Source organism: Eptesicus fuscus, chromosome 7, assembly GCF_027574615.1.
Source record: "Eptesicus fuscus isolate TK198812 chromosome 7, DD_ASM_mEF_20220401, whole genome shotgun sequence".
Taxonomy (NCBI): domain Eukaryota; kingdom Metazoa; phylum Chordata; class Mammalia; order Chiroptera; family Vespertilionidae; genus Eptesicus; species Eptesicus fuscus.
Genome location: NC_072479.1, coordinates 105,468,326 through 105,492,025, shown reverse-complemented (window position 1 = coordinate 105,492,025; position 23,700 = coordinate 105,468,326). Strand labels below are relative to the sequence as shown.

General features: G+C 66.7%; 1 protein-coding gene across 1 annotated transcript in view; it reads right to left on the bottom strand.

Moving 5' to 3' along the window:
- The window catches only part of PARVB (parvin beta), a 68,665-nt gene that overhangs the window by 10,408 nt on the left and 34,557 nt on the right, over positions 1 to 23,700 (bottom strand). The window contains exons 3-8 of the mRNA XM_054719621.1: positions 21,436 to 21,506; positions 15,843 to 15,945; positions 14,421 to 14,561; positions 9,072 to 9,187; positions 4,608 to 4,666; positions 3,271 to 3,290 (exon numbers count right to left, since the gene is read on the bottom strand). Of these exons, the coding sequence (XP_054575596.1) occupies positions 3,271 to 3,290; positions 4,608 to 4,666; positions 9,072 to 9,187; positions 14,421 to 14,561; positions 15,843 to 15,945; positions 21,436 to 21,506 (510 nt within the window). The remainder of the gene's footprint in view (positions 1 to 3,270; positions 3,291 to 4,607; positions 4,667 to 9,071; positions 9,188 to 14,420; positions 14,562 to 15,842; positions 15,946 to 21,435; positions 21,507 to 23,700) is intronic.

The following is a 23,700-nucleotide window of genomic DNA, read 5'->3' as shown; positions in this document are numbered from 1 at the left end:
GGCAGGCGAGGGCATCGCGTCACCACGCCGCCGGCCTTGGCAGCGGACACAGACCCGAGTCGATCCCCGTGGCGACTTCAAGTCCCCTGACTTCAGGCAGGCGGCTCCTCGCACAGGGGGAGCGAACACAGCCCCTCCCCCCCCCCCACCCCCCCCCCCGCGGGCCGTGAGGACCAGGCCCGACAGGCACACTGCCCACAGGCACGCGCTGTGAGCCCTCGTCCTGCCGCCGCCCGGCCTCCCAGTCTGGGGCAGTCACGGAAGCAGACAGGGAGCAGCCCTGCCCTCGGGAGCGGCACAGGCGGGGAGGCAGAGGGTAAACCGAGGCACAGAAGGGGCCGCAGCGACTCGAGCGGCCAGGGTCTGCCACGCTCCACCCTCAGGGATGGCTCGTTCGGTCCAGAGGAAGTTGTTTTTGTTTTTTGTGTTTTAAATTGGAAGCTTTGCCCACAGCCCCGAACTCCTGGCTGCTCTTAAGGAACTGGGAGCCGGGGCCACATTCCCATGGGGCATCAACCAGCCGCCCGTGGACACGGAGTGTGGGCTCGACACGTCGCCTCAGACCCCACCACGCCCCACTGCCCCCAGCAGAGGCCGACGGGCAGCGGCCGGCTATCACTGTTCCAGCCCCTTCCCTCTTCCATGCTCTCAGCCGGGTCCCTAGAGGCATCCAAGCTCAAGGGCCAAGTACATGAGGGGGGCTGGGTCCACAGGGTGGGGAGCCCGGGAGGGCCCCTGGAGGGGTGTGAACACTGCTCTCCTGGCAGAGGGGGGATGTGACGGGGAGGGCTCCGGAGGGGGGAGGAGAGCTTCTCCTCCCATCTCCCCCCCTCATCACGAGAAGGGGCTCTGGGAAGAAGCCCAGGAGGGGGAGGGGCGCCTTGGAGACAGGCAGGCAGCAAACTGGTTGCCATGGAGACCAGGCTGCAGCTCCCCAACTCCCCTGGGGAGAGAAGGGCCTCCCATCCCACCTCAGCAGAAGAGGGATGAGGCCAGGAGCTGGGGGCAGGGCGGGCGGGGCAGAGTGGACCCTCCCTCGCTCGCTCAGAGTGCTGATGTGGGAAACTGAGGCAGAGAACACGCTTCTTGGGAAGCCCGGGGGGCGGGGGAACCTCGGCCACGGAGGTCTGCCCGGTGTTCCGGACGCTCCTGGGCAACGCGGGCGAGGGAGCCCGGCTCCCGCCCACAGGACGCTTACCGTTCAGGCGGCCGAGTGTGGACGGAAACGGGGAGGGCGGGGTCCCTACACTGCCTGGTCCCCCGTGTCTGCCCACGTGGCAGGGCCCCAGGTGAGCACCACTGTATGAGGGAGCAGAGCCGTGAGTAAAGGTGGGGGGGCAGAGGGTGGCCACTCGGGACAGGGGGTCAGGGAGGGCCCCGGATTAGCGGCGTCTGCGGGAGAGCGGAGGACTGAGCGAGTGAGCCATGGGGGACGGGGGAGAGCGGAGGGAGAGCGAGCTGGGCGCAGAGAGGGAGCCATGGGGGCCGGAGGGCAGGGGAGCGAGGAGCCAGAGAGGAGGGGAGGGGTGTGGCCGCAGGACCTTAAAGGCCACTGCTAGGACCGGGGCTTTGTCTAAAACGCGGCGAGGGGCGGTGAGGAGAGAGTGAGGGGTGCAGGGGTGCGTTAGGAAGCCGGGCCCCAGTGACGGCAGAGGAACCAAGCAGAGGGCTGAGCGGGCGGAGGGCACCCCGGGAGAAGGGCCCTGCTCCGCCCGCGGCTGCGGCTGCGCTGGGTAACCAGGAGACCCGGCGTGCGTCAGCGCAGCCACCGGGGACCAGCTAATTGCCTGCCACCCACTGACGGCCTGCCTGCACCGCACACCACGCAGCAGCCTGCGGGGGAACGAGGCCAACCCGCTGCTGCGTGCGGCACCCCCACTCGATCCTCCCTGCGCTCACCGCACGGCGGCATCCCGCAGCCCCTGTCCACCGAGGGGGCGCACAGCCCCCAAGCCCCCCGCCTCCAACCAGGCCCGTCCCCGACACGGAAGTGGCAGCAGAAAACCACAGACCACAGTTCACAACGCCCGAGGGTCCCACTCGTCACCCTGTGCCTCCACCATCCACGGCCCGGGCCCTCCGTGCAGGAAGGACAGGGAGGCCACGGGAGGGTGCACTGCGCCCCAGATGGGCCTCCACCCCAACACAGGGCAGGGCGGGCTGCCCACGATGCCAGTCTACTGGGGCGTCCCACGTGGGCCCCCGAGGCTGCACTGCCCACAGCTCTCTGGGCCCTCAGCAGCTGGACTCTGCACCCACCTTTTAAATTATTAATAAAAACAGCAGCAAGCCCTGCCCTGCCGCTTAGAACACAGGAGACTGGGCTCCCCGGCCCGGCTCACGGACCCCTGGCTGCTGCCTCTCCTCACGTCCAGGCCGTGGATCGAGAGCCCTGTTCCCACAGGAGCATGATGCGCCCCAGGCCCCCACAGGAACCCAGGGCTGTGAGCCGGGGCCAAGCCGGGGCGGCCCCCCAGCTCCGGGCCGGCTCCCGAGGCACACGCAGGAGCTCCCACTCGGGTCCACTTTTCCTTCTAGCAGCCACGCTCCCCACCCCGCTCGCTGGAGAACACAGCATTCGGGGTCGATGCCCCCGCCCCCCAAGCAGTGAGCCCGGCTCAGGTGCCGCTGGTTTACCCGCTGCCTCACGCTGCCCCTTCATCCGCCATCCCTCGCTGAGGGGAAGGTGGGGTCGTGGGGCTGAAGCAGGGCGGGAACAGCACGCAAACTCACAGGACCCACGGCCCCACGGGAAGAGCGGGGGCCGGCCCAGTGGGCACACACTCATCACCTCACGGGAGCCGCTCAGCAGCCGCCCACGAACCCATGCCACAGGCGAGGACCAGAGAGGGCAAGGAGCAGGCCGGAGGGTGCCCAGCTGCCGACCTCAAGGAAGCCGTGAGCTGGAGGTTTTGGGGTGAAAGACTAGGCGTTCACCCCATGAAGACAGCCTCCGGGCTAATGGGGCTCCGTATTGGAGCCACACCCCCGCCCTCCCCCCGTCCTGGTTTCTGCTCCGTCCCAGGCCCTGTGGTGAGAGCGCGTGCCGCCCGGACACCCCCGTCCTCCTGCCACCAGACACTCCCCGCCCCTGGCCGCTCCCACGCTGAGAGGCAACCACAGCCACGGCGCAGGGCCCGCAGGGGGCCACGGGCTTCCGCGGGGCCCAGGACTCGCCGCGTGACTGCGTGAACCCGGGGGCTTCCTGGGACAGCCCAGCGCCCTGGGGGGCCCCAGACCCCCACCCGCACCCGGCCCTGGGTTACTTACCAAACCGGCCCATCATCTGCCTGCAAACAAGAAACAGAGAGACACGTCAGAGAGACACGTCCGAGAGGTTGCTCACCGCAGCCATGCCTGATGGAGGCGACGGGGAATGCCCACCGACGGCTGTTTATGAAGCGTGGCCACCTGGGGTACACCCTGTGCCGCAGGAAATCACCTTTATCTAAACCGCCCTTTCGTCACGGGAGGGGGGGGGGTACATCCGGGAGGGGTCCATGTGGAGCACAGGCCAGCAGCTCGGCCTCCCGGGCAGCCCCGGACGGCCAGCTTTACACCCGGAACAGCTGGCCCGAGAGGCCGTTTCCTGAGGGAACACGGCTAAAGGATCCCAGGAACCCAGGCCAGGCCGGAACCACAAAGGGTGGACACCCCGCTTCGCCTTGAGGATTTCTGGGGCACCAATGCAGTCCCTTCCTGCGTGCACCCCTTCCTGATAGGCAAGCGATCTTTACTTCGTCCCCAGGTCCTCTGCCTCCGCCTCTCTCATCAGCTATTTCCTCGAGCGCCCACAACGTGCGGGCCGCGAAGACACAGGCGTGAACACCCTGGCCCTGTGCTCGTGGCGCTGGAGGTGACAGAGACGCGGGAGCCCACGCTTCCACCTACAGTGTGACAGACAGGAGTGCGGTGGGAACTAAAGGGAGGCAGTCACTCCTGCTTGCAAACAGGGAGGGCTTCCTGTAGGAGGTGGCCGCAGAGCTGGCCCTCGAGAGGGACGGGAAGGATGCTGAGGCTGGACGGGAGGCGTGGGGGCAGCTTAAGAAACAGAAGGCTCTCCCCTCAGACGGAGCCACTGTGGATGGGTAAATTAACGGGGGGGGGGGGGCGGCTGTGGGTCCCTCTGAGCATCCGAACGCCCACTCCCTCCCTCTCGACTTCCTGGAGGCCCGCCTTCGAACAGAGGTGTGAAGAGCCCGCGGGTTTGGGGAAAAACATCAAATGCTTTCGCACACCCGCTCCATCAATGTTTGAAATTCCCTTCATCTTTTCCTTCCTGCCGAGAGATGTTGGACATGATCAGCTCTGTTCTTATTTAAGATTGTCTGCCTCGTCCCACAGAAGGTTCCAGGCGGCCCGTGTGCGTTCGGACACCTACGCCACCGTGTCCTCATCTTCTACTTGGGAAGGAGTAACAGGTCTGGAACCCTCATGAAATCCCAACCCAACCGCCGCCTGCCCTTCCTCATCAAACAGAAAAGACAAGACGGAAGAGCGCGTGGGGAGGCCGTGAGGCCAGGCAGACGCCGGCGTGAAAACGCCGCCGCCACGGGGAGGGGAGGGGAGGGACGTGCCGGCAGGCCCCGCCGCAGCCGGCCACTTACTCGGTGGTCGTGGTCAGCTCCTCCGTGACGTGGCTGGAGTGCAGCAGGCCTTCCCGCTTCTGAAAACCCCAAAAGGCACAAGTGAGTGTGCAGGCGCTCGCGCAGGTGGAGGCGAGAGGAGGCGGGTGCGGCTGGGACCCCCGAAGCCGGGCCGACGGCCGGGCCCCCGAGGCCGCCGTGGGGACACGAAAGGGCAGAGTCGTGCAGAGCATCCAAGGCCCCGAGCCTCAGGCAGAGACCCTTTGGGGGCTGGAAGCTGTCCCCGCCCCCCCCCCCAGGTTCTCCACGTTGCTCCGAGAGCTGGCAGCTTTGGGGGGCTCGGGAGAAACCCCGGCTCCCATGGGGACCCCTCACGCCACACCCTGCACCCGGGAGGTGAGGAGCATGAGGACAGACAGGTCCGTGGGGAGGCAGCCGGGGAAGTAACACACCAACAGCACGGCTGACAGGGCCCCCCCCCGGGCTGACAGGGCCTCCCCCCGGGGTGACAGGGCCCCCCCCCGGGCTGACAGGGCCCCCCGGGCTGACAGGGCCCCCCCCGGGGTGACAGGGCCCCCCCCGGGCTGACAGGCCCCCCCCGGGCTGACAGTGCCCCCCTCCGGGCTGACAGGGCCCCCCGGGCTGACAGGGCCCCCCCCCGGGCTGACAGGGCCCCCCCCCGGGCTGACAGGGCCCCCCCCGGGGCTGACAGGGCCCCCCCCCGGGCTGACAGGGCCCCCCCCGGGGCTGACAGGGCCCCCCCGGGGTGACAGGGCCCCCCCGGGGCTGACAGGGCCCCCCCGGGGCTGACAGGGCCCCCCCCCGGGCTGACAGGGCCCCCCCCCGGGGCTGACAGGCCCCCCCGGGCTGACAGGGCCCCCCCTGGGCTGACAGGCCCCCCCCCGGGGTGACAGGGCCCCCCCCGGGCTGACAGGGCCCCCCCCCGGGCTGACAGGGCCCCCCCCCCCGGGCTGACAGGGCCCCCCGGGCTGACAGGGCCCCCCCCGGGCTGACAGGGCCCCCCCCCGGGGTGACAGGGCCCCCCCCGGGCTGACAGGGCCCCCCCCCGGGCTGACAGGGCCCCCCCCCCGGGCTGACAGGGCCCCCCGGGCTGACAGGGCCCCCCCCGGGGCTGACAGGCCCCCCCGGGGCTGACAGGGCCCCCCCCGGGCTGACAGGGGCCCCCCCCCGGCTGACAGGGCCCCCCGCCGGGCTGACAGGCCCCCCCCGGGGTGACAGGGCCCCCCCGGGCTGGCAGGCCCCCCCCCCAGGGCTGACAGGGCCCCCCCGGGCTGGCAGGGCCCCCCCCCCGGGCTAACAGGGCCCCCCGGGCTGACAGGCCCCCCCCCGGGCTGACAGGGGCCCCCCCCCGGCTGACAGGGCCCCCCGCCCGCCGGGCTGACAGCCTCCCCCCCCCCCCCCGGAGTCATGTCCCCTCGGAGCCCCAGAAGGCGGCCTCATTTGGAAACAGGGTCTTTGCAGAAACCATCCGCGAAGAGGAGGCCACAGTGGACCGGGGGGTCTCCAATGCACATGGCCAGGTCCTGACCAGGAGGGACAGTGGAGACGGACAGATGGACACAGAGGAGAGAGGCCACGTGACGACGAAGCAGACACCGGACAGAGGTGCCCACAAGCCCAGGGACCCCAGGACTGAGCCGGCCGCCGGCCGCCAGCCGCCAGGAGGGGGAGGCAGGGGCTCGGCCCATGGAGCCCTCGGAGGGACCGCGGCCTGCCCCCTCCTTCATCAGGACCTCGGCCTCCTCACTGTGAGGGAGTAAACGGCCGTTGTTTTACTTTTTATTTTTTTAAAACATGTTCTTACTGATGTCAGAGACGAAGAGAGGAGAAGAGAGAGAAGCATCAATGATGAGAGAGAGTCGTGGATCGGCTGCCTCCGGCACGCCCCCCACTGGGGGTCGAGCCTGTAACCCGGGCCTGTGCCCTGACCGGGAATCGAACCGTGACCTCCCGGCTCACAGGTCGACGCTCAACCACTGAGCCCCGCCGGCCGGGCAATGCCCGTGGTTTTAAAGCAGCTACTGGGTGGCATTTTGTTAGAGCGGCTCCAGGACAATGACACGTGTGTGACACACTTCCCCTGGGGCCTGGCATGTGAAGGCATGATGGCGGGGAGGCGGTGGGTGGGGGGAATGTATGTCACGGGACCTCGGTGGAGCTTGGCGGCCAGCTAACCCACCCCCACCACAAGCCCCTCCTGAGCCCCTTCAAGAGGCCGGGAGCTCACTCCCTGCTGGGCAGCCCCGCGGACACCTCCCAAGACCCAAGCTCCCGTGTCCTGGGCTCAGCCTGCAGGCACCGTCCCCACGGGCTCCCGTCCACGACGCCCCCCGCGGGGCTGACGGCTCTCTCACGGCCCCACCCTGCCTCCTCTGGGGAGAGCCCCTGGGGACTCAAACACCGATTCACTTTCTCATCAAATGCACGAGAGGCAGGTACCGGGTGCCGGCCGGGACGGAGTATGGACACACGAAGCCGAGTATTTTCCAGGTGGGCAGTGTGGCCGCGATTCCATGGGGAACCACTGCAGCTCCGGGCATCCGTGACGCCCCCCCTCCCCCACGCTGCTGGGTGGGGGTAAGCCTGGCCTCATCCTTCCTCCACCGACGGCCGACCCGCCTCTCCCACCTCAGCCCACACAGCGGGGCGAGGAGGGACAGGCAGGGGCCTCCGGAAGGTGGGGGGCAGCTCTGAGCTCTGGGCATCGGGCTGAGGCCTGTGGCCAGCAGCTCCCGGGACCGCCCCGCCCCGCCCCGACTTTGGCCGCGGCCCCGGGCATCCTGCCCTAACCCTGGGCGCGGAGGACGCCAGCGAGTGCTTGCCCGGGTCAGGCAACTTTCCGCAAACCCCAACGAGTTCCTTGCAAGTGCAGGCCTGAAAGGAAATACCCCAATTACTGGCTGCATGGAAATACCCCAATTACCAATGCATCCCGAAAGGAAATACCCCCGTTCCTGCACTCCGCATCTGACGTGTGTGGGTCTGGGAACCGTGTTCCCGCGTGTCCTCAGGAGGCCTTTCCCGGCGGCCAAGACGACGTGGCCAAGACCGTGGCAGCAGGATGGTCCTGTCCCCGTCACCACTGCCACCACACTCATTCCTCCTCGGGAAGCAAAAGGGGCCATGGCAGGCGACCCCACCCCCGCCCCCCGACGCCAGAGAAGGCACTCAGCCCTGGCCAGAGGCTCGGTCGGTTGGATCGTCGCCAAGGTTGTGGGTTCCATCCTGGGTCAGGCACATACGAGTCAACCAATGAATGAGCGGAACAACCAGTCGATGCCCCTCTCTCTCTCTCCTTCCCTCTCTCTCTCTTTTCTCTCTCCCTCTCTCCCTCTCTCCCTCTCTCCCTCTTCCTCTCTCTCTCTCTCTCTCCCTCTCTCTCTCTCTGTGTCAATGCCCCACCCCTCTCAAATCAATCCATAAATTTTGTTCAATTTTCTCTTTTTAAGAGCAGGGCATTCTCACCTATCAGGTCAGGGCCAAGCCCCCGGCTAAGGGAGGGGTCACGGTTTGGGGAGACACAGGGTCAGCCAGAGCCTCGCAGACAGACACCGCGGGGCCTGTACGTTCACAAACCAGAGGGGAGCGTGGAGCTGGGCACCTCAATGAAATACTCAGCCCTGGCCGGCTGCTCAGTGGTTAGAGCACCAGCCGGTGGACGTGAGGGTCACAGGTTCGATTCCCGGTCAGGGGTACATGCCTGGGTTGCAAGTTCAATCCCCGCCCCTGTTGGGGTGCACGTGGGAGGCAACCGGTTCATGTCTCTCCCCGCTCTGCTCTCTCTCTCTGTCTCTCTTCCTCCCTTCCACTCTCTCTAAAAATCAATGGAAAAAAAGATCCTCAAAATATCCTCCGCTGAGGATTAAAAAATAATAAAAATAAAATAATACTCAAGACATCCGGTTCTGAGTGTCACCTCAACATTGGCAGAGGCGGCTGCTCCTGCCGGACGCCAGCGTGTGGGAAGGACCAGGCACACAGTAGGTGCTTGGAGCCTCGACCCGGACAAAACGGCCAACACCAGGCCCGGAGCCTGCAGGACCCGGCGGGAGAGGCAGTGCCTCCTCAGAAGGCCCGGCTCCCGGGACGATTCCCCCGGGGAAGCAGCGACAGGACCCGAGGGGGCGGCGGGGGCGGCCCCAGCGCAGGAGGGAGCGCCCGGCTGTCACTGGGACCTGGTGCCCCCGCCGCCCCATCCCTCTCCAGCGAGCAATAAGCCTCTCCGAGAGGTGGCCTCCCCGCCTCGGCTCAGAGCAATGAACACTCTTAAAGACGCGGGAACGAACCGCAGCCCTCCAGGCCCCCGGCTCGGCCTCCTGAATCGGGGCCATTGCGCCTGCTCCCATCGCTGCTCTCGCAGCCGCCGGGCGGGCGTACGTGTTGTCAAGAGGGAGAAACAGACCGTAGCCTCTTGGGGGTGGAGGGGGTGGGGGGGTGGGGGGGGGGGGCGCCCGCGATACTCACCCGCACAACCACCACCTGCACGGAGACGTGCTCGGGGAGGCGGATCGGCGCCCGGAAGTGCGTGGCCAGCGACACGAGCAGGTGCAGGATGGCGACCAGGTTCTTCCCGTGAATGGCTGGGGGGCGGGGGGGGGAGAGGAGCCGCTTTAGATGGTTCTATAGGGACCCAAGCCCGTGTCCGAGAGGCAGCAGAAACGGGACCTCAGGGAAAATCCACGGAAAACCCGCAGGCCGCGGGGGAACGGAGGGCGAGGAGCGGCCCACGGGAGCCTCGCTCTGGCTCCTCATTGCTTTCTCTCCTCTCGGCCTAAGGTGAGTTGCGTAACGGCTTTGAAAAGCCTGGTGCTTCGGGAGTTCTAAATGCAAAGCCAGGTTCTTCAAGGGAGAGAGCTGTGGTGATGCGATGAACTGGCAAGAGAGGGAAATGGGCACAGGAGATGGGAAGACCGTGAGGACAGCCACCCTGCCACCCTGACGGGCACTGCTCTCTCTGCCAGCAGCCGTCTCCACCAGGCCGGCGATTCAGGGCGATGCCACTCGGGGGACGGAAGACGAGACTCCCGCCCGCCAGGTCCCCATGCCCTCGTCAGCCCCACTGGCTCCTCTCCAGTGTGGGAAGCGGGTGCGGCCACTGGCACCCCTCTGCACAGGGCCTCACAGTGTGCCAGGCACTCAGTGCCCCACCCACCAGGTCAGCTGGGCTCTGTCCAAGGTCTCAATGCCAAGACACCTGGGACAAAGCTCACCGCAGCCCCAGGGAGAGCCCCAGGCCACACCCACACTGCCCTGCCCTGGCCTGGAGGGCGGGGGGGGGGGGGGGGGGCAGGGCAGAAAGCCAGGACAAGAACATCCGGCCCCTTGGTCTGCTTCTTCACCTCTCCCATCTCCATCTCGGCTCGAGGCCCTGTGAGGTCGCCTATTCCTGATGCCAGCACGCTCTGAGACTCAGCCTGGGCTGGCGTGACCCCCCTGGGGACCTGCTCTGGGGGTCAGAGTGAGGTCTCCTGGCGTGGGCACCTTTGGTATCTGGGGCTGGGTCCCCTGCAAGACCCCTCAACTCCCCCCTCCCCACGGCTTCTGTCTTATAACCTGAACTCCCGTCTGTGGGAGCCATGCCAGAGTCGCCGATAGCCACGGCTAATTAGAGCGTGCAGCCTTGCTGAGAGTACGCCGGGCGGCCAAGGCCACTCTGAGCAGGGAACCTTAATCAGAATGTCCAAGGACGGCCCGCAGGTGCACAGCAAGGTCACTACTTGGAAAGAAGCCTCTTTGGTCTCAACTAGAGGCCCAGCGCACGAAATTCGTGCACGGGAGGGGGTGCTCAGCCAAGCCGGCGCTCTTTCACAGTCCGGGAGCCCTCAGGGGACATCCGACTACATTTTAAAAAATCACCCTGTACTTAATTTTCTTACGAGCTCCTCCTTTTAAACTCCCCTCACGCTCACATCCTGTTTCTTCTTTTTATTTAACTGTTTTCCTGGCCTCACCCCATTTCAGCATCCTTCTCTGTCCGGCTCTCTTTCCCTCCCTCCCTTTGAACCTCCCTCCTCCCTTCTCTCTCTTCATTCCCCGTGTCTGTCTCCTGCTTACTCCTCCCTCCTCCCCCCACCCGCCTTTCCCTTGTGAGCCTGACCCTGCCTCCCTCCCTCCTTCCCTATTATTACCCCCCCCCCCTCCCCGCCATGTTCACTGGTTTCTCTTTAAAACCTCCCCCTTTCCTTTCCTCTCTGGGACCTGCTTCAGCCCCGCCTGAGCGCACTTTGATATTAAAGCTTCCATTTGGGGGGTGTTAACCCCCAGCCCAGGGCCCAGCCCCGGCCAGGCCTTCGCTGCCCCCCCTTCCCCAGCCTCCCTGCCACCATCCTCCTCCCATTCCCTGCCCGGGACGCCCCAACTTCTAGTCAACAACGTACACTTAATGCGCCACCAACCTAACCCTGGCCAGTGTCTTTGGGGTCCAGCCCTGGGGGACGAAGGCGGTCCCCTCCTTAGTGTCCGACTCCGCCCCAGCTAAGCTGAGCCTCCCCTCCCAGCGTGGGGCGCCCGGCCCAGGGAGGGTGGCCGAGGCCCGTGCAGCCTGGGAGCTGCATGCACTTCTGCCCGGAAGGCCTCAGACTGTCCACCCCTCCATCCCAATGGCCCGCACCAGGGGCCATCGCCCTCCTCCCACGTCTGGGTGGGGCTCCCCGCTCCACACCGCCTGAGCCCTGCCCCTCGCCAGGCGCAGCTGCTCCCCCCCCCCCCCCCCGCCATCACCACCCCTCCCGTGTGCAGCCCCGTGTTTCCCCTTTTTGGTTCCTGCGTCCTTGTCTTGTTCCCTTTCTGTATTTCTGTTTCTCCTCGCGGGCTGTCTGCATGCAGGCCTGCCTTCCTCTCCCTCTCCTTTCTCATCCCCTCCTATCGCATCCTATCCTACCGACCCCGGGCCTCGCAGCGGCCTGAGCAGGGGGCGGGGACGCAGCCTGCTGAACGGTCGTTACGTGACGGCGTCCCGGACAATGTGCATATTCCTCTATTATTAGTACAGACGGTATCATCCGCTCACCAGCCAGCGTGCTGGGGAAAGGCTGGGAGAGGTGAGCGAGGCCGGAGAGCCACTGAGGCTGCAGCTCCGAGGGAGGGGGCAGGTCCGGGGGCAGCGTGCGGCTCCGTAGATAACAGCTGTGGGCAGCGGCCGCGGCTGCTTGTGGGAGAGATGTATGCGTTTATCAGCCGGCGTGCGGCTGCCCGTATGGGACTTTGCTGTGAAGAACTGTCTTGTCTGATGGCTTATGGCTACGGGCTCCTATGATAAAGACTCATATTTATACCCACGTCTCATGGCTTCTCTGTCCACCGCCCAGCGTCCCAAGAAGGTCCAGCCCCTGGCAGAGGGGCTCGGCCTCGGCCATTAGTGCGGTGGGCCGGGTTCGAGAAGGAACCTGCCCGGACACCTGCGCCGTCGTTAGCAGGATTCAGAAGCAGCTACGGACGAGAACAGCTGTGCTCCTGCTGCTCTGACACCGTCCTTCCTCTGAGGTCTCCCTGATGTCCCCACCAGAGACAACCCCACGCTACGCTGAAGTTCAGGGGGGAGGGGGACAGAATGGGGGGGTGACTGAGTCCCTTGTGCCTGAGCTCCTGGGTGTGGAGATGCTGGCTTCCTCCTCTCCCGGCCCCCTGGCCCGAGCAGGAGTGTGAACCGGTGTTTCATTGTAAGGCAAGACTCCATGACTGACAGCGATGCCTCGCCTCCCCCTGCAGACGCCCCTCCCCCTGCAGACGCCCCTCCCCCTGCAGACGCCCCTCCCCCTGCAGACGCCCCTCCCCCTGCAGACGCCCCTCCCCCTGCAGACACCCCACCCCCTGCAGACGCCCCGCCCCCTGCAGACGCCCCTCCCCCTGCAGACGCCCCTCCCCCTGCAGACGCCCCACCCCCTGCAGACGCCCCTCCCCCTGCAGACGCCCCTCCCCCTGCAGTCACCCTACCCCCTGCAGACGCCCCTCCCCCTGCAGACGCCCCTCCCCCTGCAGACGACCCTCCCCCTGCAGACGCCCCTCCCCCTGCAGACGCCCCTCCCCCTGCAGACGCCCCACCCCCTGCAGACGCCCCTCCTCCTGCAGACGCCCCTCCCCTGCAGACGCCCTACCCCCTGCAGACGCCCCTCCCCCTGCAGACGCCCCACCCCCTGCAGACACCCCACCCCCTGCAGACACCCCACCCCCTGCAGACGCCCCACCCCCTGCAGATGCCCCTCCCCCTGCAGACGCCCCTCCCCCTGCAGACGCCCCGCCCCCTGCAGACGCCCCACCCCTGCAGACGCCCCACCCCCTGCAGACACCCCACCCCCTGCAGACACCCCACCCCCTGCAGACGCCCCTCCCCCTGCAGACGCTCCTCCCCTGCAGACATCCCTCCCCCTGCAGACGCCCCGCCCCCTGCAGATGCCCCACCCCCTGCAGACACACCACCCCCTGCAGACGCCCCTCCCCCTGCAGACGCCCCTCCCCCTGCAGACGCCCCTCCCCCTGCAGACGCCCCACCCCCTGCAGACACCCCATCCCCTGCAGACGCCCTCCCCCTGCAGACGCCCCTCCCCCTGCAGATGCCCCGCCCCCTGCAGACACCCCTCCCCCTGCAGACGCCCACCCCCTGCAGACGCCCCTCCCCCTGCAGACGCCCCCCCCCCTGCAGACGCCCCTCCCCCTGCAGACGCCCCGCCCCCTGCAGACGCCCCTCCCCCTGCAGACGCCCCTCCCCCTGCAGACGCCCCTCCCCCTGCAGATGCCCCTCCCCCTGCAGACACCCCTCCCCCTGCAGACGCCCCGCCCCCTGCAGATGCCCCACCCCCTGCAGACGCCCCACCCCCTACAGACGCCCCACCCCCTACAGACGCCCCACCCCCTGCAGACGCCCCTCCCCCTGCAGACGCCCCTCCCCCTGCAGACGCCCCTCCCCCTGCAGACACCCCACCCCCTGCAGACACCCCACCCCCTACAGACGCCCCACCCCCTACGATGCCCCACCCCCTGCAGACGCCCCTCCCCCTGCAGACGCCCCATCCCCTGCAGACGTCCCTCCCCCTGCAGACGCCCCACCCCCTGCAGACGCCCCTCCCCCTGCAGACGCCCCACCCCCTGCAGACGCCCCACCCCCTGCAGACGCCCCTCCCCCTGCAGACGCCCCTCCCCCTGCAGACGCCCCTCCCCCTGCAGACGCCCCACCCCCTACAGACGCCCCACCCCCTACAGACGCCCCACCCCCTGCAGACGCCCCTCCCCCTGCAGACGCCCCACCCCCTGCAGACGCCCCACCCCCTGCAGACGCCCCACCCCCTACAGACGCCCCACCCCCTACAGACGCCCCACCCCCTGCAGACGCCCCTCCCCCTGCAGACGCCCCTCCCCCTGCAGACGCCCCTCCCCCTGCAGACACCCCACCCCCTGCAGACACCCCACCCCCTACAGACGCCCCACCCCCTACGATGCCCCACCCCCTGCAGACGCCCCTCCCCCTGCAGACGCCCCATCCCCTGCAGACGTCCCTCCCCCTGCAGACGCCCCACCCCCTGCAGACGCCCCTCCCCCTGCAGACGCCCCACCCCCTGCAGACGCCCCACCCCCTGCAGACGCCCCTCCCCCTGCAGACGCCCCTCCCCCTGCAGACGCCCCTCCCCCTGCAGACGCCCCACCCCCTGCAGACGCCCCACCCCCTGCAGACGCCCCTCCCCCTGCAGACGCCCCTCCCCCTGCAGACGCCCCTCCCCCTGCAGACACCCCACCCCCTGCAGACGCCCCTCCCCCTGCAGACACCCCTCCCCCTGCAGACGCCCCTCCCCCTGCAGACGCCCCTCCCCCCGCAGCGCTCACCGTCCACCGTCCAGGGCAGCGCCCAGCCGTGGGGCCGCAGCAGCTCCTGCACGGCCTCCAGCACCGTCTGCAGCTTCTGCTTCTGCCCGATCTCCGACTGCGTCACCTCGGCCACGTTCAGCTTGCAGCCCGCCAGCGTCTCTACAGCGAGGCCGGAGCAGAGGGCAGAGTGTCAGGCAGAGCCGCAGGGCCGGCGCCTGCTCAGTGGCTCAGAGGAGGTCCTCTCCCCACGGGTCTGGGTCCGAGTTGGAGCCCGTCGCCTGCCACAGCGGGGCTGGGGGACGGTGACCACAGAACCCCGGCTCCTGAGACCGCTGCTCCGGACGGAGAGGGGCTGGGGGGGCGGTGACCACAGAACCCCGGCTCCTGAGACCGCTGCTCCGGGACGGAGAGGGGCCGGGGTGCGAGGGCAAAGCCGTGCCGTCCCCTTGGGGACATTCTTTGCACATAAAATGGACAAATGCTTCAAGGCGCAAGGGCAGGCAGGGAGCCGCCTGCAGGGAGGACGGAGCTGCAGAGGCTGGGCCAGGACTTCCGGGCGGCAGAGGACGTCGGGGCGGAGATAAGGGCCGGACAGGCCGCGGCCCCACTCGCGTTCCGCACCTTTGGACCCACAGTCAGGACTCCAGGTCCCTGCGACCATCCCGTCTCCCAGGGAGCAGGGGGCAGTCCGAGGAGCCCGACAAGACCTGCCCCCTCCGCTCGAGGCAGCTATGAGACCACGGCCCCCCGCGGCCTGGGCGCCCGCCTTGCCCGCCGGAGGGGCCGCAGGCGCCGGCTGACCCACACCTGCGCGGGGCGAGGCCGAAGGAGCCCCGTTTCCCTCCTTGTTTATTCTAAGTCGAGCCGCGTCCTCATAAAGGCTGGTCCCCACGGCAAAGTTCCCTTTGAGGCATTTTCACTGGAGGCGCCTGGGACACCCCCATTCTCTCCCGGGACCTCCCCTCCCCCGATTAGGAGAACACACAGACCTGGTGTCCCTGAGGTCCCCCAATCATAAACGCCCACAGGCTCGGTTCATTCACTCACTCGCCACTCACCACACGGTGACTGAGCACCTACTGTGCGCCAGGCGCTGTCCCCGAGCGCCCCCCCCCCTCCGCCCCCCCCCCGTGTCTCTGCTCCCCTGGCTGTGTGCACCCAGCGCACAGCAGCTGCCGACGGCTCTGGAAGCTGTGGGTGACCCGCCGCAGCCCGTGGCTGGGAGCTCAGGTGGGACGCCCACGGGAGGACACACGTGACCTGGAGCCCAGGGCCCCGGATGCCACCCGGGAGCTGTGGGCTCAGGGCCGAGCCCCAAGTCCGCTCTCAGGACGTGTGACCGATGCCGCCGCGGAGAGAACCGAGCGGCCCAGCCTGGGTCGCCGTGCTGGGCCCTTTGCGGGGAGCGGGGGAGGGGCGGGGAGCCGCCCCGGGACTCACCCAGGAGCTTCTGCAGCACCTGCCCGTCGAACAGGTCCTCCTCCAGCTGCTTCACGATGATCCTGTCCTCCACCAGCACCTCGTTGATCCAGTCGATGAGAACCTGGGGCGTGAGGCCAGCTCAGCAGCGCCCCAGACCACACTGGGTGGCACCCCCACCCCGACCACGCTCAGCGGCACCCCCAGGGACCACGCTCAGCGGCACCCCCAGGGACCACGCTCAGCGGCACCCCCAGGGACCACGCTCAGCGGTGCCCCCCCCCGACGCTCAGCAGCGCCCCCCTCCCCCACGCTCAGCAGCGCCCCCCCTCCCCCACGCTCAGCAGCGCCCCGGAACAGGGCAGTGGTCAGAGCTGCCGCAGGAGACACGAGCTGCCGGACATCAGGATGCCCTCGGCACAGGGGCCTGGGGGTGGGGCCGGAGGGGCTGACCGCCCCGGGCTTCCAGGGCCCCCCTGCTGAGGGAACTCACGAGAGCCCCCTAGACGGGCCTCCTCCTGGTGGGGACTCGGGGAGGGGGGACTCTCAGCCAAAGGGGGGATGGCACCTGCTCACCATGGCGCCAGCTGGGGGTCGAATGAGTCGCTGTTGGCAGCGCTGCCCGCGTGCCCCAGGCAGTCCACGTCAGATACGCACCGGACAGTCCCGACGACCCGGAGCCCGACCCCAAAGCTGCAGAGACGGGGACCCCAAAGGCTCCCCAAGCTCTGAGCTCCTGCTCTTTCTGGCAGCTTTAAGGACAGTCACACCCCACACCGCGCTGCTCGTACAGTGAGCGAGCCGGCGTTTCCAGCGCACCCACACCGCCATGCCAACGCCGCGTGACCACCGAAGGGCATCCTCGTCGCCCCGAAAAGAAACCCCGTACCTATCAATCGTCACTCCCCAGCCCCCCGTCCCGTTTCTCCCCACCACCGAGCCATCTTCCCTGGGCACAGATGTGCCTGTTCTGGACGTTTCATCCGAACGGAATCACATGACACATGCCCTTCTATGTCTGGGTTCTTTCATGTAGCGTGATGTGTCTTTTTGTTTGTTTTGTGTCATTGTTTTTATTGACTTCAGAGAGAGAGGAAGGGAGAGGGAGAGAGAGAGAGAAACGTCAATGAGGAGAGAGTCGTTGATCGGCTGCCTCCTGCGCGCCCCACACGGGGATCGAGCCCACAACCCGGGCACGTGCCCTGACTGGAATCGCGGGCGGCCTTCCTGTTCATGGGTCGGAGCTCAGCCCTGAGCCACGCCGGCCGGGCCCGTCATCCCCGCACAGCCGGGTCTGTACTCCGTCCTCCTGTGGGCGCATGGCATTCCAGACTGTAAACACACGCATCTGACCGCCCGCCCCTCCGTGGGGGGTCCCACTTTGCGGCCGTGTGGATAGTGCTGCTCTGAAGGTGGGGTGCGCCCGCTCATCCCTCCAGGCAGCCTCTCTCTCTCTCTTTTTTTTTTAAATATATTTTTAAAAATATATTTTTTTGATTTTTCACAGAGAGGAAGAGAGAGGGATAGAGAGTTAGAAACATCGATGAGAGAGAAACATCGATCAGCTGCCTCCTGCACACCCCCACTGGGGATGTGCCCGCAACCAAGGTACATGCCCTTGACCGGAATCGAACCTGGGACCCTTCAGTCCGCAGGCCGACGCTCTATCCACTGAGCCAAACCGGTTTCGGCTGGGCAGCCTTCCTCTTACGCTTTCTCTCAGCAGCGTTTCCCAGGGAGTGATGGTGGCCATCGCCCACAGAGACCGCTGGACTGCGGGGCGGTCTGCAGAGCGAGGACTCCGATGCGGCGTGGCCGACGCTGCTAACGGCACTTCTCCACAAAATACAGTGGGTAAGATGGACACCTGCACAGGCTCCATCAAAAACAGGCAGCCACCCCGTGGTTTTCTGTGCGAGGGAAGCAAACAAAACTACCTGATGGGTGCCCAGCACCTCCGGGAAGTGGGAGTTTATGGCGGCTCTGAGACAAACGAAAGGGCGTGAATCTGGAATAGCGTGTTCTCCGTCACTTTGAAACATGCAGCCTGCAGAACTGGCCACAGAGCTCATTCCTGTGAGGTGTGTTCCACTTCCCCCGGACTCCACGCTATCACATCGGACACATCCCGTGAGGGACGGAAGCAAAAACAAACGGAAGGTGGTTTGGAGGAAGGCTCAGGTGAGCAGCCCCGGGCATTCTGGTTCTGCGAAGGCCCTGCCGAGGTCAGAGGTCCCCTGCTCGGCCCCTCCTCTCCCCCTCCCCCCCAGGGCCAGGCAGTGTGGGCGTGGGGACGGAGCCAGGTCTCTGACCACCCTTCCGGTTTCCTTGGGGGGCCTCCTGGTCACCCCGGCTCCTCCTGACCTTTAAAGAGCGTGTTCCTGAGGCCTCGCCCTGGGCGGATCCTCTTCTCACTGCCCACTCTCTCCCGAGGCCAGCGCACGCCTCCCACCACTTCCAGCGCTGCCCGCGTCCCGGAAACCCCGCCCCGCCCTGCACCTGCCTTCTGCTCGGAGTCCCAGGAGCGCCTCTCACGGAACTCATCACCCCCAACCCTGCTCCTTCTCCGAGAGGAAGCAGACACCGCCCACGAGTTCCAGGAGCCTGGGCTCCACCCTGACCCCACTTCTGCCCACTTCTCAGCTGGGCCCCCTTCTCACCACCCCTCCCCCACCGCCTTGTGCGAACCCCCTCCCTGGGCCACAGCCCTCACGGAGCACCCTCTCGCCGGCAGTCTTCCCGTCCCAGCTCTCCCCTGCCCCGGGCCTTTGCACGTGCTATTCCTCCACCCTGAACATCCCCTCCCTCACTGCCTGGCCGGCGTCCACTCATCCTTCAGGTCACAAGCTTCTGTTTCATTCCCTGACCACCCGCCCCACCCAGGCCACAGCCCCACCCCCCGGCTCCCAGCACATCCCAGCGCCTTTTCCCCTGATCCTGCTCGCACAGGCAATGCCAGCACACATCTACACGCATCTACACTAATAAAAGAGTAAGATGCAAATCGACCGTACCTTCGCGGCATCCACCATCCAATCAGGAGTGAGTATGCCAATTAACCCAACAAAGATGGCGGGTTAATTTGCATATGCAGGTGCTGAGCGGCTGGGGGCGGGGCAGGATGCAGGCATTCCGCACTGCCCCAGCCGCTCTGGGCCTCTGGGCAGCGTGGGAAGGCGGAAAGGCGGCTCCCGGCTGGAGCGAAAAGGTGGCTCCGGCTGGAGAGAAGGCGGTGCCGGCAGCCAGGGGAAGGAAGGCCCATTCTTGCCTGAATCTTCGTGCATCGGGCCTCTAGTGTTGCTTATAATGATCTCCCCTGTGGGACTGGAAGTTCTCTGAGGGCAGGGACTAAGGCCGTCTTGTTTGTGGCTCTGTCCCCAGCACCCAGTGCTCACTGCTTGGCGCTGGAGCTCCATGCTCAGATACTGAGCTAGCGAATTAATTAACTTACTGAGCACCTACTCTGTGCCAGGCCCTGGAAAAGAAAAGCCGGGGGCTGTGTCCTTGGGCTCCTCACGTTCCAATCAGACGTTAGAGACACACACAGCTTTCAGGTCGGGACGGACATGAGGGGGGAAGCGAGGCCGGTGCAGTGTAGACGCTGGACACACACCTCAGCCGGCGCCGGGTCAGCTGGACGCCACCTCCCCAGGGGCTGGACGTGGGACAGACCCAGGAAGGTGCCCGAACCAACTGCAGAGCTGCCTGCAGACCTGGGAGGGTCTGGGGGCCCCAGCGGCGGCCTTGCCCGGGGCGCAGTCCTACAGGGAGACGCGGGCAGATGCCTCTTCCGCCGAGAGGAAGCGAAAGCTCCCCAAATTCCGTCTGGATCTCGAACCCAGTCAAAGGCCAAACACAAACCACAGCCAGACCAGGAGGAAACCAGCTCCGCCCAGCAGGCCGGGTCGCCCCGCTCCGGGGAGCGAGCACAATGGCCGCGGGTCTGCCTGCCGCCCGGTGCCTCCCGGCTCACCGTCCGCATCCCCCGCTTCACAGGCCTTTTCCTTTGGGGCGTCCTCATTTGGGAGCCTCGGACCTGCAGGCGCGTGGCTAGGACGTATCTTAGCATCACCCTTGGCGCCGTGCTCTGGGCACGCGAGTTTTACGAGCTTGCTTAAACCAGAATAAAAAATCACTTTCCCCTTAGTTCCTCCCGAATGATCACCGGGACTGCAGCCTGTCTCCCCGCAGCGATGACAGTTATGTTTTAATCACGGCCAAACTGCTCGGGGCTGCCGAATCCTCGGAGGGCGCGGGCCGGGCCGAGCGGCGCCAGAACGCCTCCCAGCGTCTCCCACGCGCTGACAGCGCCGCATCCGCCCAGAGGGGCGTTTCACGCGGCTGCCGCTCTTCCCGGGGACAGAGGAGGAAGGAGAAGCTTAGCAGCCAGGGCGAGGCGTGTGCGACAACCTGGGAAGGAGATGGGAAGCCCACGTCCCTGGCTCTGCTCTCCGAGACCCCTGACACGCCCGGTGCCCCCTCCCCCATCACTGCCCGACCCTCCCCTGCCGTCCTCACCGACACTCCGTTTGAGCAGCATAACCGGTTCTCAGGGGGAAAAGCCTTAATAAAATGAACTAGGAGTCCACATTGGTGGGCGGGCCCTAACACTGACATTTTCAATCTGTTCTGAAAGGCTGCGGGCCCACAGCAGCGGGTGGGGGAGAAACTTATAAAACGCGCTTCAAAGAGAACTTTTCTGTCCGTGACACGTGGCCATACACAGGGCCTAGCCCGGGAGTGGCTGCGGCTGCCGGCGCTGGAGCTGGCGCTGCTGCCGCGGGCGGGGCGGAGCCTCCGCTCGCCCATCACCTTCGGAAGCGCTCCCTGGTCCGGATCCCCTGTCGCACCTGCACCCACGCGTGCCACGCCCCACGCCCCACGCCGTGAATAATGTCCCGTGGCGAAGCTGCGGCTTGGAAGCCACGCTGCGGAGAGAAAGCTTCCGCCTCGCGTCCCTGGCCCTCAGGCGCCGTCTCCCTGTCTAGCTGGCGTCCGCACTCCCAGATGCTGCAAAACTGACCCTCCGCCCAGATCAGAGACTCGCATCAGACGGGTGCGGAGCGGGCGCAGCCAGGGGTCACACTCCCACTCCCGGCGCTGCCCCTGAACCCCTCCACGCCCGGGGCGGCGGCGGCACCTCCCTCCAGCCGCTCCTCTGCCCAGCACAACATGTAAGCCAGCATTTCAAAGGCCCCCGTGAGCCCTGGATGGTTTGCTCAGTGGTTAGAGCATCGGCCTGAGGAATGAAGGGTCATGGGTTCAGTTCCAGTCAAGGGCACGTCCCTCGGTTGCAGGCTCGATCCCCAGACCCAGTCGGGGCATGTGTGGGAGGCAACCAATCGATGTGTCCCTCTCACGTCGATGGTTTTCTCTCTGTCTCTCCCCCTCCCTTCCACTCTCTCTAACAATCAATGGAAAAATACCCTCGGGTGAGGATTAACCAAAAAAATGTTTTTAAAGGAAAGGCAGCAGTGAAGGGGGCACTGGGGGGTGTCCACGCTGTGACCTTGACCTTGACCCCTTCCTCCATTCGGCCTCCTCACCTCCCAGCCTCATGAGCGCAGCATCAAGCCCCTCCCCAGCCCACAGGTTTGCTCCTTTCCCTCCTCACCTTGACCAGCTCCTTGAACTTGGGGTCATCCTTGGAGGTGGGATCGATCATCGTGCGCTCCTCATTCTCCTCTGCCGGGACAAAGGGCAGGGGCAGGGGCAGGGGCAGGGACAGGGGCAGGGTTAGGGGCAGGGGCAGGGGCAGGGTTAGGGGCAGGAGCAGGGGCAGGGACAGCTGACTTCCCAGCACAGACTGGGGAGATGGCTGAGCGTAGAGAACCCCGTGTTCTCAGTGAGCACGCGCCACACTGCCGCACAGCAAGTGCCAGCCCGGGGCGGTGGCCACCGCAGGAACTGCCTCCCGGAAGGCGGGGAGTCCTCCAGCCTCGCCTCTCCCATCATCCCGCACCCTCACCCCTCTCTGCCTCCCATCTTTCCCGAGAGGCCCTGGCGAGGCAGCCACGCACACAGGCCTGAACGGGATCCGTGGGAAAAGCCACGCTAGTAAACTGCCACGTGCACTGGGCAGGCTCGCCACGGCGCGCGATAGCACGGAGCGAACAAACGGCATCAGAAACAGCAAAGGAGAAGCAAAGAGGAGGACGCTTCACGCAAAACGTGCTCGTCCTTGTTCTGCTTCTTTCCCCACCGTTTCACCTTTCCCGCCGTGTTCCGGCCTCGCTCCATGGACAACAGGGCACCACGCGCGCCCCGTGATGTCCCGGCTCAGGCCCGCGCCGCCTCCCACGCTCCCGGGATGAAGGCTAGCCCCCGCCGCGGCCTCCGAGGCCCTCGCAGCCTCCTCCCCAGCCCTTCCGCCTCCCTCGCTCCTCAGCAAGCCTCACGGCCGCCGGCCACCGGGCCCTGGCACTGCTCCTCCTGTCTGCGCCCTCCCCCACCCACACGCCTTCGCCGTCAGAGCTCAGCTCCGGCGCTGTCTGAGCTCAGGGGCCTGGAACCTTGGGGAGTGAACTGGAGAGCAGAGCAGCTAGTTAGAGAGACGGGGAGAGGCCCGGCCCGCGTGGCTCAGGGGTGGAGCGTCGACCTGTGAACCAGGAGGTCACGGTTCGATCCCCGGTCAGGGCACATGCCCGGATTGCGGGCTCCATCCCCAGTGGGGAGCGTGCAGGAGGCAGCTGATCCAGGATTCTCTCATCATTGATGTTTCTATCTCTCTCTCCCTCTCCCTTCCTCTCTGAAATCAATGAACATATATTAAAAAAAAGAAACATGGCGAGACGAGGAGGGTCAGGGCCCGGGGACAGGCAGGCTCGAGGCATCATCGACTAGACAACAGCCCGGCCCACGTCTAAGGCGACGCTACTCCCTACCCTGCTGGTCTGAGCAGGTTCTCAGCCAGGACTGGCCGTGTCCCCGCCCCGGGCAGCAATGTCTGGAGACACTTCCGTTTGTCCCAGCGGGAGGGGCAGGGATGCTGCTGGCATCTGGTGGGTAGAGGCCAGGGATGCTGACCCAGGACGACCCCACGCCAAGGGCTTATCCAGTGCCGGCTGGCGTGGTGCCAAGGCGGAGAGGCTGACCCCACGCCCCCTCGGACAGTCCCCCAGGGGCACCCGCCGGACAGCAGCCCCGAGACCCTGAGCAGCGGGGCCACAAGGAGCCACCCTCTGCCAGGAGGAGGGAGGAGCCGCGCAGACCCGCGGGCCCGGGAGCTGGGCCAGCCCTTGGCCTGGGGCGGCCGCCAACGTGCGCTGGCCTTGCCCGGAGCCCTCGCTGGCCGCCCTGTTGCGGAAACCACAGCGGAGGCGTCCGCCGGGACTTCCCTTTGAACCAGGCTTTGGAAACAGACGGAATGTTCCGCCACTGCCTTCCGACCGAGCGGGTCCCACAGCACGCTTTAGGGGACCGTGTGCAGGCCGCCCCCTCATCAGTGCCGACCAGGACGTGGCCCGAGGAGCTGGGGACGCCTGGCAGGTCCCACCAGCAGGCCCAGGCCGGGCAGCCCGCCTGCAGAGACGGGGGGCGGTGGGGGGGGGGGCGGTTACGCGTGTGTCTGATGTTCTGATGCTTACACTTCTGGGGCCTGACGACCTAAGAGAGAGGGCCCCTCCCAGGGCCAGCTCATCCCCGACGCCAACCACCGCCCGCGAGGGCCTTTCCCACGCAGACCAGCAGGAGCCGGCACCCACAGCACGGGCTCCCACACGCCCAGCGACACCCCTTCCCGTCACCGTGGGGCCCAGCAGACAGCTCGGCACAGCTCCCCCCCTCCCCCCCGAAGTGTCCCGGTGAGCCCATCCCACCCTGCCTACCCCGCCTCCCCACGCCTTCCCGGGAACCACGGGAAAGGCTCTGCTACACTCGC